Source organism: Tinamus guttatus, unplaced genomic scaffold (assembly GCF_059628265.1).
Source record: "Tinamus guttatus ecotype Peru unplaced genomic scaffold, ASM5962826v1 Tinamus_guttatus_pri_ptg000030l, whole genome shotgun sequence".
In the NCBI taxonomy this organism is placed as follows: domain Eukaryota; kingdom Metazoa; phylum Chordata; class Aves; order Tinamiformes; family Tinamidae; genus Tinamus; species Tinamus guttatus.
The window spans coordinates 1,340,163-1,354,218 of record NW_028288564.1 but is presented as its reverse complement, the minus strand read 5'-3'; the positions used below and the strand labels follow the sequence as shown (position 1 = coordinate 1,354,218).

Below are 14,056 nucleotides of genomic sequence, written 5' to 3'. Positions count from 1 at the left end.
AAGTCGTGCACTAGGAGAGTCACTTTTTGGTCCGCATTAATTTAATGAGTTATTTTTATCTTAGGGCCTAGCTTCCAAGTGCTATTCAGTGCTTGTTATTTATGGGTGTATCTGGAAAGTCCCCATGAAATACAGTCCCTCCTTGGAGGAGATTATGGGCTTCTAGGAGAGCGTGCTGGGGAAAGCAGAAAGGACACGAAACTCTGCCCGCCTGTGTGCTGCGGTGCGGTGGTGACAGCGGTGATGGATCCAGGATGGGATGCTGGGAGCAGTGCATGCACAGCAAATGTGTGTACCTCTGGCATACACTGCGGTGCTTTTCTTAACGAGCTGAAGAGCAAATGAAGAGCCTGATCCTGATTGCTGCATTTTGCATGGGCAGGAGCTTTTGCTCTACCCAGGATAACGTAGCAGTAAAAAGACGATGCGAGGTTATTTTTTGGCAGCAGTGGACAGTGTTGAGTGCTGCTTGGTTATTCTTGTTTGTCAACAGTAGTTAACTTCTGAAATGTTGAAGTGTGTTTTGACTGTTTCATTATCCTCCTTGTGGAGTGCTAATGCTGCTGCTTTCACAAAATGCCCTTGAGGATTGATTTGTTTGTGGATGGATCACTTGGAGACCCAAGAGAGAGAATCAGATTTTAGATTTTGAATCTATACATTTATTTCCAAGAAAACTGTTCCTAGGGTCTCTCTCCTGAATGGAGTGTGAGCTGTGTCCCTCAGCCACCAAGGTATCACTATTACATTTCCTGTGTGCACACCCCATCTTCCTGGGAAGTGGCAGTCGGTGACCTACTTGATCTAGCTGTCTACGTCTAAGGAAGCCCCAGATGGAGGTGGTTGTTTTTGGAAATTATTAAAGTGCATGAGCTGAAGTCCTCAGTGGTGCTAGTGCTGATTTAGAATTCACATTGCAAATAGTGAGAATTTGTGTAAATCATCATGTCTTACACGCTGTGGTTTGCAGGTGAGAGGTTCAAATTATTTAATGGTAAGAAAAGAACTCATTTAAAGTATGTAAGAGAGATTCTTAACAAACATTGGAGGGAAATGGTTAATTTGCATTTTTTGGAAGAAAGATTTGTAATAAAGTAGTGACACTTCTTTCTCTTTACCCACAGGAAGGGGTTGAAGTGAGAGTTGCCAGAATATTCAATACCTTTGGTCCTCGAATGCACATGAATGATGGTAGAGTTGTCAGCAACTTCATCCTGCAAGCTCTCCAGGGAGAACCCCTAACTGTGAGTAGTGGCATCTTACTGATGTGATGTGTCCACTTGCTGAATAGCTTAGCCTCATGTGCTGTGATTTTTAGAAAACACTGAGGTTTTCCACCTACAAAAATCTAGTTTCACAGTGTATCACACTTGCATATGCAAGGATGTATTCTGCCAGTGCTGTTGCTCTTCCTTTCCCAGAGGAAAGTTCTGGTTCTAATGTGAGACAGTGTTTTCAGCCTCTGTCACAGCTCTTCCATGGGAATGAGTCATGGCAAGATCCACAGCAAGCAGGCAATATGTTTTCATAGCTCTTCTGTTGAGGAATTTTTTCCTCTCAACTTTTCAAAGTTAGCGATCTAAATGCCTTTTTTGGCAGAGCAGCTGAAACTTTCCATGTGTAAAATAACATTAAAGGCCCTCAGTCGACATTGTGTTGTAAATAAAACAGCTGAGGACCACATTTTGTGACTGTAGACAAAGTGACATCACGTAGCCCTCATCTCTACAGCTAGATCTTCCTGTATCCAGAACAAGTCTGTCTGTTGCAAATGGTCTTTGGCTCTTGCTAATGCTTAAACAAGTGTCACAGACTGGGAGAGCAGGAGCTGGAACAGGCCAAAACAATGCCAGTGGCACTGCTGATAATTCAGCAGTACACGCAGTACCTGTCCTATGTCCTGGGCCTGTTAAGTCTCCTGTTGCAAAATAAAGAGTGTATGTAGTGGAAGTGGGAGGAAACACGTCGTAAAACAGGAAGAGTAGTTTGGGATTTGAGATCTGTTGTTGAGCTCATGGAAACATTTGCAGTTTGCTTGATATACCACAGAAATTTCATATAAATTCATTATTACCGCCTAGATGTAAAGAGTGAAGTAATTACTCAAAGGCTTATGGGCTCTTATTCTGAAAAAGAGCTATAAATGTTGCTGAGTGTCTCCACAGGGCCATTGACTTGAGACTGTACTAACATTCCTTCTACTAGAGACTGTAAATCTGAAGTTCAATCAGGGCTTCCTGTAGGACGGGAAGGTGATCTAAGGATGGAAAAGGATGAAGTTTTTGTAACAGCTCCTGCTACTGTGATTCTTGTGGAACAGAACCTGAAGTGGGGCATGGCACTTTCACAGCAATATGTCATGCTCTGGCAAGGACAGGCTTGATGTCCTGTAGTAGAGTTCACCTTGTTTTGTTTTGTTTTGTTTGTACTACATGATACACCCAAATAGGGCTGCTCCTTTCAGAATTCATGTAGCAGACATTGCCCTGCTGGTTGGATGAAATCTCTGAGAAGCTGAAATTGTATTTAGTCTGCCAAGCAATCAACATCTGTATTAACTACACTGATTATTTTTGAAAGTTTAGTCTTCTCTAGAAATCAGCCTTGGCTTGCTTGCTCATTGCTTATCAATGGTTGTCGCCTTAGGCATTTTTTCTATTTTTCGGTGTTACTAGTGTTGAGTTTCACTGTTACTCCTGACCATTGCATTTAAGTTACTAGTTTTGCCTTGTGTTTATTTCATAGTAACAAAGCCCATAATCTGAATGCTCTGGCCACAGCACCTCCTGAAGATTCACTTTTCTTCCCCAGAATTTTAGTTTTCTCTCTACAAAGTGCTGTGGCTGCTGTTGTTGGATGCAGCCTGCGATCAGTGGCAGATAAGCTGTCATGGAGAGCACAGGTCTCTGTGGCTCTGCCCGGGGAGGCCGGCAGGAGCCGGGAGCCCAGGTGGCCTGGTCAGTGCTGCGGGGCCTCCTCAGCACCGAGTGGGCCCATTGCCTGAGCACGGGTGCCCGGTGCAGGAGCTGCCCCTTACGGCTCACACCCTGCCTGTTCAGGAAGAAGTGCTTGTCCACTCAATTTCTCAGTAATACTGCTCCAGCATAGAAGCAGCAGAGATATTAAGCAATTAAGAGAGAGGAGGAGGAAATGCAGTTGTAATTTGCTAATAATGATCAAAAATAAACACTCTCAACTTTTTCTTTAGCTAGAATTTTGTATTTTGTGCTACTGATTCATATCAAGAGACAGTCCCATCAGTTTTTTTCTGGTGGGAAAATTTGCATTAAAATATGATCTGAAGTGATTTTGAAGTGTTGGCTGCACTTCAGTAAACTGATTTCCCTAATTCTTCTCAGATCATAGCAAGATTGAAGTGAATTACTTGTATTATAATGGTAATCCATTGCTGGTCTGTACATTAACAGAACTAGTTTATTTGCAAAGAGATGTTTATAAGGCAGCAAAAGTGTATCTAAGACTCGAGATGTCCACTAATTGACAGCCTTTGGGGCCTGGGGCCTGTCAGCAAGGCTGGCTGGCTAGAAGAACGTGCAGGGACACAGTTCTTTTTTTAGTACTTGCTTACCAGTATTGCAAATGTTATTTCTTTGTCCTCAAAGCAAACAGTTATTGACGAAAACCACAAGGTTTTGGCATGGATACGCTCCTGAAACGTGAATGCTGGTCTCCCAACAGCCAGGGTGACTGGTTGTCTGGAGGCTGCTCTGCTCTTTCTCTCTGTTCGATGATGCCCTGAACACGGGGCTGATGGGCAGCACGTAGGGTTGTGCCTTGGAAGGGATCTGCCCTTTCCTGGTGCCACGTTGTCCTGCTGCAGGCAGACGGGTGCCTTGGGTAGCGGGTTGCCCACATCTATCACGTAACTTGAAACAAAACATGCACAGAGTGGCCCAGCAGTCGAAAAAGCTTTCGACTTCCTGCAGGAGTTTGATCTCCTTACTGCTCAGACTCCCAAAAGCCGCAGGGTGAGGCTGGGGCTGTTTGTTGCAAGGCACTGAGCAAGCAGGAGGAGGGGAGAAGGTGCCGCTTCTTGCTTAGGGACTTCAGCTCCCTGTAGGGCTTGCCTTTAGCAAGACAGGACTGTAACTGTGTCCTCATTGCTGGTGACATCCTGACGTTTCATTGAAAAGAGATATTTATCTTTTGTAAGTAGAGCTAAGTACAGTCAGTGGAAGTTCTATGAAGCCTCACTAAATATGAAGACATTATCTTGTTTTAAAATAGGCAATCCTTGGGGTATTGTAGACTGTCGGCAAGAGAAGCCTGGAGTCGCTGCCAGCCTGTGGAAGGGATTATTGAAGGCTTTTTGTCCGTGCTGTTAGCCTGACCCCCATGCCATCCAGACCTTATCAAGAACGTAACAGGAGATAAAATGCTTTAAACATTTTGTCCAACATTGCTGTTCCTTTGGAAGGAACTATCTGACATGGAAAATTACTGGATATGAGGAAAGAACTAAGGCTGGGACTGTCTTGCTGTCCAGGTCAAATAAAATGAACTGTCAGCAAGAAGCAGTAATTGAGACAAAAGTATTTTACCCTTGTATTACTAGAGAATTAGTAATAGTAGTTAGAATTAGAGAATTAATAGAGAATTACTGTTACTTTGTTTGGCAAGGATACCCAATGTTGACCTTTTTAGAAATCAAATATATTCAGTCTCTTTTGGTTCAAAGTAGTTGTTTGAGTGGAATAAATTAATCTTGCAAAGTGAAAGCAATCCCATGAATTACCCTGGTTTAAGAGATCGTAGCCTGTGCAGACGTGGCCACTGTTGCTTTTTATTGTTGTAGAGGTTGTATTAAGACAAACTGAGGGGGGTGGCAGAGGGAGTGTTGGAAATTCTCCATCCGTTGCCTGCATGGAAGAAATGTAGCCCTGAGGATAACTTCTGAGGAGTCTTGCACACAACTTTGTTCTGCAAACCCTCTACAAAAAGGTAATCAATAGCGAGTGGGAAGCTCTCTACGTACTTACATGAAATCTGCTCCCTAGTTCCATACTGGTTGCTTCAATATACGGAATCTGAGGGAAAATGCTTTTTCCATCCCTGCTAGGGTTTCTAAACAAATATGTATAGGGGAATCATGTCCACTAGAAATTTTTCCATCTCTCCTTGGCACAGATACTAATATTTGGAAAGTCATACTTTTTTTTTGGGGGGGGGGGGGGGGCGCTACTAACATTTGGTTGTTTCTTTGAAGCCATCTTTTGTTGTGGAGCAAATAAAAGTGGGCTGTCAGAACCACATCTTAATATTCTGAGCTTGCTTTAAATATTTGGCTTTTTTTCTGGCTGAATTCATACTGCAGCCTCTTTCAGTGCTCCAGGAGAGGACAAAACGTGGCTTTGTTGCACATCTTGGGAAAATGCTTCCTACATCCAGAGTTCGGGAGTAATGTGATGCATAAGGGTATGTTTGCTGGAGACACTTCCAACAGAAAAACTAAAAGAATTGCTGCTTTTGCCAAAAGCTCTGCTAAGCATCTTCGTTGGTCCCTGTACCATGGGCTTTATGTCCCAGATGTTTCTCCTTGGGACTTCTAGAATGATGAAGAAGTAGAGGAAGATAAAAGTCCATTTTTTTCCCCTAACTTCTCTAATTTTTACCTATTTTTAGGTTTATGGACCTGGGACTCAGACAAGAGCTTTCCAATATGTCAGGTAAGTTTCATCTGTGCTCTCTGATACTGTTTCCTTAGCATGACAGTTCTTTGAGCTTGGCCAGCTTAGTATATAGCACAAAACAGGCTTGCACTGGCATTTTTTTTCTTAAATTAAGAAATTGTTTCCATCCCTAGGACAGCTTTGCTTTCAGAAAGGGGATATTGAAGATTGAAAAAAAAAAAAAAAAAAAAAAGGCAAGAAACAAGAGGTTATTGGGTTTGGAGCTGCGGGTGGCGGGGTGGCTGTGCCGTGTCCTGGAGGGACGGCGGGGGCCGCGGAGGCGGGTGGCGGGTCCCTGCGCTGCAGCGCGGTGCTGCTGCCCCGTGTCCGTGGGGCGCTCGGCGCCTGCGGCCCCGCTGGGCGCAGGGAGAGGCTCCAGGGTTGCTGCCACAGCCAATATTTACAGTGTAAGCAAGGCCAGAATGTACTTTCACTAACGAAGGGGGAAAAACAGGATGCTTGGCTTAGTGTACGGTAGGAATTATTTCAGGATTAGAATTCGCTTGCAAGTACGAGGGGACATGGTTTTGATTTTCTTCCTTAAAGATTTCTTTTGTTTCCTGGTGGTTAAGGTGGAATTCCTTAATAAAACTGTAACTGTAGGAGTGTGCAGGTTCAAAGTAGCGTTTTGTTGCTGCCGCTGGTACAGAGGGACTGTACCTAGATTTGCTGTATTTCTCTTTTGACACTCCTTCCTTCCAAGGCTTGTGAGTCTGCAAACCAGAACTGAAATGAAAGCATAGTGTGTTAAGCACATGCAAAACCCAGACATTCAGCAGTATGTATTTCTCCATGTTCCTTTAAAATAGAAGCCAGCATCTTCCAAAATGGAGAACTTCAGTATTTTCTGGGACCAGCATTAAATGTCTCAAGGCCACCAAAATTCTGCTTATTATTTTCTGATTAATGTTTTGGTGTGGGAGTAGCAAGGGGAAGTAGAGGGAGTGTTAAGAACTGAAAACAGCTTTTACAAAGAAAAGTTTACAAAATACAGGTTTACAAACTCATTTTCACAAAGAAGTGAACTAACATTGTCCATTTTAGTAAATACTTCAGAGTCATGCAGCACTCCTCTGGTTGTTTTCCCCTTACATTCAAACAAAAACTGTTTTGAGACTAATATCTCTTTTTTCTTACAGGAAACTAAGAATAATACCTTAAATATAAGCTTGATATTTGAAAATCTTAAAATACAATTACGCAGTAGGGATTTAGAAAAAAAAATGAAACAAGCCATTTTAGTATTTTGAGGGATGCGTTGCTAATGAATTTCAGTGACATTTGTAATTGATATCACTGAATATATTTACTGCCATGAATATGTTTGCATGAGCTGTATTTGTTTTCAGAAAATGTATTTGCACATGAAACCCAGTAAGTAGCGCTAGTTACTCTAGTTAATTTGGAGCATTTTATTTGATTTTTCGCAAGTAAAAATCTTACATCTCCCAAGAGAATAACCAGCTTCTTACCAGGTTTATGCTAGGGACAGAGGGATTCTAATGTTTTGGTGTTGGAGTCTTGCTCTAACTAGTGACCAGAAGTTGACATTCACAATTTCATGCATGTGTGAGGTTAGGAGCCTACATCAAACTTACCACATTACTGAACTCATTCTTAGAGGAAAAAATAAGGAAAAAGATACATTTAAAATAAACCTTGAGCTGCTATTTTAAAATTCAAAACACATAGCAAGTGGAGGTCCACTTCCTTTTTATCTTACATTTTCTTTATTTATGTGTGTGTGTGTGTGTATATGTCTTTATATTTCTTTACATATAGGTCCAAAACACATTTTTTTTTTCTCCTATAAGACCACAATCAGTTTGAAAGTACAAGATTGCCAAATTTAGGCTATAACATCTCATGTTCAGAAGTTAAACTTTATCCTCAATAGAATTGGTTGCAAGTATAAAAATTCTAAGATCAAACCATTGAACTAGAATTAATGGAAAATACGATACAGTCTTTGTGTCTTCTTCCCAAATGACATTTCAAGCACTAGAAATTATTTTTATGAGGAGGCTTAATATAAACAGTAACAGCTTTTGGAAGATTTTCAAAGTCACGTAATAGTTGGCAAACTACAACTAATAGTAGCTCTCAATTTAGAATTGGTAACATTGGTAGACCCAAGAGCAATGCAGTAGTTGGAGTAACATAATTACAACTAATGCTGTGGTCAAGACTGCCCCAAGATGAAGGCGTTTCTTAGGTGGTTTCTGCTAGCTAGTTAAAGAGTGAAAAATAACTAATAAATTCAGTAAGATTTATTATGGCGGATAAAAGCGATGTTAGCTGCTCTATTAATTACAAGCATTTCACTTGATCATACTCTTCATTGCCTTTAAGATGCTTAAAAGAGAAACCCGAAGCTCTAATTTGATCTTAGAGTCTACGCTTGCTTCCCTTGAAATTAGCAGCATTTGTTCAGATACAAGAGTCCATCTGCACTGATCAGATTGCAGTATTGAAGTTGGTTTCAGATGAATAAGATGCACATTTTTGTTCTGTCTTGCTGGCTAAACTGCAGTGCCAGACTTCTGCTTTGGTGGCTGAGGAGGGAGATATTTTGTTGTTGAGGAGAGGGGAGATGACACCAAAATACTATTTTTAACAAACTTGGTTTAAAAAATTTTGGAAGGAGCAAACACAAACAATGAAGTGCAAAGCAGGCAGTGTTTTCATGTGCCTCTGAAGAGGATACAGTATGCTGCTTTTTGAAATGTATTGCAAATTGGCCTTTAAATAAGCAAGGACTTAGGGTTCTGGAAGAAAAAAAGTTACTGCCTTTTGTGAACATTTTATTTTCTGTTTTTGTCTTTCATATGCTCAGAGGAATTGTTGCAAACATAATCACCCTTTAAAACTGAAAAGTTTGAAACTTTTTACCTAAAAATCCAGGAAATCTTATATGATAGGGACAGTGGAGCAAACAGGCAAGGAAACATAGACCTAGTGAAAAACACACTATAAATTTGATTTTGGCCTTCCTCAGCTGACCTGTGTGCTTTACCACAGTTCTAAAGAGGCAACTCTCTTTCGTAGATTAGAGCATTTACAGGGAAATGGGATCCTGCCTCAATTTATTCTTTCTTTTTCCCTAGTGATCTCGTGAATGGGTTGGTGGCCTTGATGAACAGCAATGTCAGCAGTCCCGTCAACTTGGTAAGTGGGAGGGTTCTGCTCTGTTGCTCCGCAGTCACCATCACCTCTCCTCCTTGTCACTCAAGGTAGCTTCCTGAAGAAATAAACACAGCAAAAAGGCTCTTTCCATCAGGAATAAAGCCTATATGCTCCTTAGAAAGAAGAGTATTGAGCCCCTAGGTGTTGGTGCCTGGTAGTCCCAAGAACAAGAGGAATTTACTAAACTTATTGTTTGTTTTGGCAATAAGATTCATGTGGTTGAAATGTGGAAAAATGAAACAACAGAAGTGAGGAGAAATGTCCAAAAGAAATGATTGAAGCCTTTATTATTATTATTATTATTATTATTATTATTATTATTATTATTATTATTATAAAAAGGCACTAAAGGAGTCCCAAGATTCAGAAATTAGAAATCACTGTATACAAGTCTTATGGAAGAAAACAGGATAATATTTGATCATATATTTTTATATATATTTTTTCCCTCAAAGTAGAAATGAATATTTACTTCTTTTCATAGCCAAACATGACTGTTAGAATTATTTTGTGTCAGAAAGCTAGCATCTCTTAAGGTGATTAATTGCTGTTGCAATGATTATTCTTCCATTCGCAGGGAAACCCAGAAGAGCACACTATTCTAGAATTTGCCCAGTTAATTAAAAAGCTTGTTGGTGAGTATCGTAAGTCGTTATTCAATGAAGCTCGTGAAGTATTTATTGTTGTGTGATTATTGTTACTTGATCAGTGTGTGTAATAGGAGGATGATTAAGTTGGTCTTTGGATTTCTTAATAACTCTATCAAAGACATTTAATTGTATCCCGATCATATAATTAAATATAATTGAAAGGGGATTTTGACTCTCTGATTAATATGTAAAGCAGTGCATGAACAGCAGAACTGAATACATTGTTTCTGTCTGGGTCATGTATCATAGTAGTTTTACATATTGTTTATGGAAGTTAGTAGGTTATTAGTGGCTAGTGAAGAGACTTTCTCATTGTTGTACTTGCTTCATGGAATGTATATAAATTGCTGGGCATCTCCTTCCTTTTCTACACCACAATTCTGAGATCCACAGAGAATCAGACTCCCAAAATGGTAGTAAATGACTGACTGTGCTCAGTCTTCTAATGCAGTTTCCTCGCGAGATGAAGCACACTGATGCCATTGGCAAGGATTTTCAGTCTGTAGATTCCAGCAGTTCTTTTGAGGGATCTGTAAAAGGCACCTGAGAAAAGCAAGTTAAAATGTATGGTACAGACCCTCATGAATGTGATGATTCTAACATGGGACTCTTCCCCCTGGTAAACATCTATGAGTCCACAGACTGGGAAGGAATATTCAAAACCACAGTACCAAGCCCATCTAGCAGATAAAATAATTGTTACCTCCTTTTGCCTATTTGCCCACAAATAACTTGGTCTCTTTGACTGTGTCCGAACAAGTCATTTAGTTTTATACAGGTTAAATCTCTCACAGTTAGATGACACATAAATAGTTTGCTGGGTTTTCTCAGAGACCTTGTCATGTCTCTGTATGTTGTTACGAGGAAACCCAAGTTCTGTGTTGGATCTTTAACAATCAGGCTGAAGAATGTGGGCAAAGAAGTAGTGAATTCCTCTGCAGTGCCAAAGTGCCCAGCTGGTTCACCCAACCATTGCACTCAGTGCAGCTGCCTGTGTGGAAATTTCAGTGGTAGGAATTAGGAAAGAGAGAGCTGCAGGGAAACCTGATCCTCACCAAGAAGGAAGGATGTAAATGTGACGTATAGGGAATTAAGTATGGTAACGTGCGGTCCCTTGTTTGTTAGGCAGCGGAAGTGAAATCCAGTTTCTCTCGGAAGCACAGGATGACCCTCAGAAACGAAAACCTGACATCAGAAAAGCCAAGTTACTGCTTGGCTGGGAACCTGTGGTAAGTCAAGTTCTATTACTGTTGTGCCTGAAAAACATGGTGGGGAAGAGAGCATGTTTCAGTATATTTTCCAGGTCACATTACAATAGGATCTCTTAAGTTATCAGAGTATCTGTTCAATGGGGCAGTTATTTATGAGGCTGTTAAGTGTCTGAGTGTCTCAAACATTGCCCTATCTCATGATTCAGGAACTGTTGGGTGAGATTTTACGGCCTGTGCCATGCAGGAGAGCAGATCAGCATTGGCATTTCTAACGTCTTAAGTATTAAAAAACCTATCCTACTTTTTTTTTTTTTAGTTTCTTCACATGCCTAACATTTAGTGGCTGCCTTTGTGTAAGCTTGACCTGTACTTTGGAATATGTGATACATAGTAATGAGAGCTGATGAATTTGCTGCAACTACAGGCCTCAGTCCTGTTTTGCTGTGGTAACACAAGTTATGGAAGGAGGAATTTAGTCTTATTTAACAATTTTTTTTTTAAAAAAAAAAAGGAGTAATTTTTAAGATGATCTGCAACATCCTTGCAATTTGAATTGAGAGAGATTTAAGAACAGAAAAAATGTTGCTAGAGTACATTTAGAATAGATGAAACCAAAGAAAAACAGACCATGGAATTAACCTGAGATAGCTGACATGGATTCTGGCAGACTGAACTAAACCAGAGGAAACTGCTGTTATTCCGGGCTTACCGGCGCTAGTTCTGTGTTCAGGTAATCTCAGCCCAGGGTTGTGAACATGCTCAGGGTTGGTCTATCTTTTTCTGACTTTAACTTACTGTTCACCTCTCAAGCCTAGTTGTTAGTCATCTGAGATGATGTCAAGTTTGTGGTTGTTCTGCACAGACAAAATGTAAGAAATGCAAAATGTCCGAGCACTGTGTTTTCCTAATCAGGAACTTTCCTAGGAAGATTGTGCATGGGAGTAGTTGAGCACAGTGGAAGCTAAAAGCTGGTTTGTTTGGGAAAAGTGACGCCCATTTAATCCCAGGAAGATGGTGGCTTCCTTAGCCAGCTCTCCTTTCTGGCGAGGTTGGTGATTTGTTGGCTTTTGGGGGGTTGCAGACCAAAACCTTTCCAGGAAGATGTGGGCCCCTGTCTAGTAAGTATAAGCCCATCATGAGCAGGAAAGTCGAGCTCCAGAGCACTTCAAAAGGATTCAGAGATGGCAGAGGTGGCCACAGCTCAAGGTAGGAGGAGGATGGCAAGCTAAGGATCACTAAAGGTTGGAAAGTTAACTTGGATTTGCTTCTGACCTTTCATGTTCGGGGTCAGGCTTTACACTTACCTCGCAGTGCTGTTTTGGGAAATGAAGTTGTAATAAACTTGTTGCTCCTGTCCACAAACTGCAGTACTTAAATACAGACCTAGAACGTGAAGAATAACGATGATGTGCATAGAATAAAAAACAGCAGACTGATAGTTTGTGTGTGTCTTTTTTTTTTTTTTTTTTTGTATGATAGTGGTACAGTTAAGCAATGTTTTTTTTACAGAGATTCTGTGAAAGATAGTAATTAAATTAATTAGATTAATAATTAAAACCAAGAAGAGCTTAGATTTGTGTTTATCTCTTTGCATGTGTAATGGAAGTATTTTGCGCATCTGGACACAAAATGGACCAGTTACAACTATTTGATGCCGACTTTTATTTTTAAACTTACTCCATCAGAAGATATTTCCGATGCTTGAAAGCTGTCCTACAGTAGCAGTGCAGAGATGTAACCAGTGTGTGGTGCTGTTAATACTTGTACTGACAAAGAATCAAAGGGTTTTACAGCAGGGTTGTAATAGCTGTGATAGAAAGATGCTATTGTGAAAAGAGCTGATGCGAACTTGGTGATATGATTCTCTCCCTGTTTTTGGGAACAGGTCCCGCTGGAAGAAGGTTTGAATAAAGCCATTCATTACTTCCGCAAAGAGCTCGAGTATCAGGCCAACAATCAGTATATTCCCAAACCAAAACCCGCACGGATGAAAAAAGGAAGAACAAGACATAACTGAAGACTGTTAGTTGGACAGAAAACCCCCTACTTGACATTTGATGGGATGTACTTTTTCTTTCTTAGTTTTTTTTTTTTTTTTTAAGAGAGACTTTGAAACAGGTATCATGAAGAACAAACTGGAATTTCATTCTGAAGCTTGCTTTAAAGAAGTGGATGTGCCTAAAACAACAAACAACAACAAAAAAATACAAAAAAAAGAAATCCCCATCCCCTGCAAATCTTGCCTTGCACTTTTTAAATCTGTCTTTTTATGTAAAATAGAGTAGAAGCATCTTTTAGTATCTTCAAGTTTTATATCTTGCTGTGAGATCATTTTGTTGTGACTGTCCTTGACAGTTTTATTTACTGGTTTCTTTGTGAAGCTGAACACAAATGGGTTGGAAAATGCCAATTTATTTATAAAATGAGTACTATAAAATATGAGATGTTCTACTATGCATAAGAAAAAAAAAGTGAGTGGTATTGTCAGGTGAGAGAAACTCTGTCATCTGGTATATAGGAGTTTAAAAGAATTCTGTATGAGAGCTTTATGTATTCTTTAAAGGAGAGATTTTTCAAAGGTTTAGTTTTAGTTGTACACTTGAATTTGAGATATTTTCATTGATTACCATGGATAAGGATATTTTGAATCACTACTGTGTTGTGCGTACTCTGGGAATAAAGTTAATGTATTACTGGTTACAGTGGTCGAATATGCTATTTTAATAAAATATTGAAACTTCTACTTTCCATTTTGTCCTTTCACTGTATGTACTTCTCATTACACGTATATTGTATATTGATTAGAAAATAACAGATAATAATTGTTTCAAAGTTAAAAGCTGCTAAGAGATGGTTTGGAAGGACTGTAGGATGTCTGTTGAAATAGATTAGATAAAAACAGGTCATGATTTATTCCAATTTAAGCATTGGATAATGATGTAGAAGTGTAAGATTTTCTTTAAAACATAGATTACAACTTCAGTCTCCCAATTTGAGGAAATATTTGTATTTTAAGTATTGGATTGCCAGTAAATATTATATAACTTTGATAACACTGTCTGTCATTCTAAAGGAGGTGTCGATACTCGGTTGTTCTCACTTTGCACAGTGACACCCAGGGGCTGCCTTGGAGGAAGGGCCGGCGGAGGCTCTTTTGGAAGATGCTTTGTCTTGGCGCCCCTCAGAATTGAAAAGCCCCCTCAGTCAGGATGGGGAGATCTCCTGGAGCGGCTGCACTTTGTCTCATTCAAGCTTTGCTTCCTGAGCTTTCCCGAGTGTCTTTAGGCCGCTTGACAAAGCGGGAGTTGCTGCCGAGACG

General features: G+C 40.2%; 1 protein-coding gene across 1 annotated transcript in view; it reads left to right on the top strand.

The window, feature by feature from the left end:
* UXS1 (UDP-glucuronate decarboxylase 1) overlaps positions 1–13,478 on the top strand; it is a 56,094-nt gene extending 42,616 nt beyond the window's left edge. Inside the window, exons 10-15 of the mRNA XM_088530329.1 lie at positions 1,125–1,244; positions 5,644–5,687; positions 8,798–8,858; positions 9,454–9,511; positions 10,652–10,755; positions 12,623–13,478. Coding sequence (XP_088386455.1) covers positions 1,125–1,244; positions 5,644–5,687; positions 8,798–8,858; positions 9,454–9,511; positions 10,652–10,755; positions 12,623–12,754 — 519 coding nt within the window. The 3' untranslated portion in view covers positions 12,755–13,478. The remainder of the gene's footprint in view (positions 1–1,124; positions 1,245–5,643; positions 5,688–8,797; positions 8,859–9,453; positions 9,512–10,651; positions 10,756–12,622) is intronic.
* The last annotated feature ends 578 nt before the right edge of the window (positions 13,479–14,056 follow it).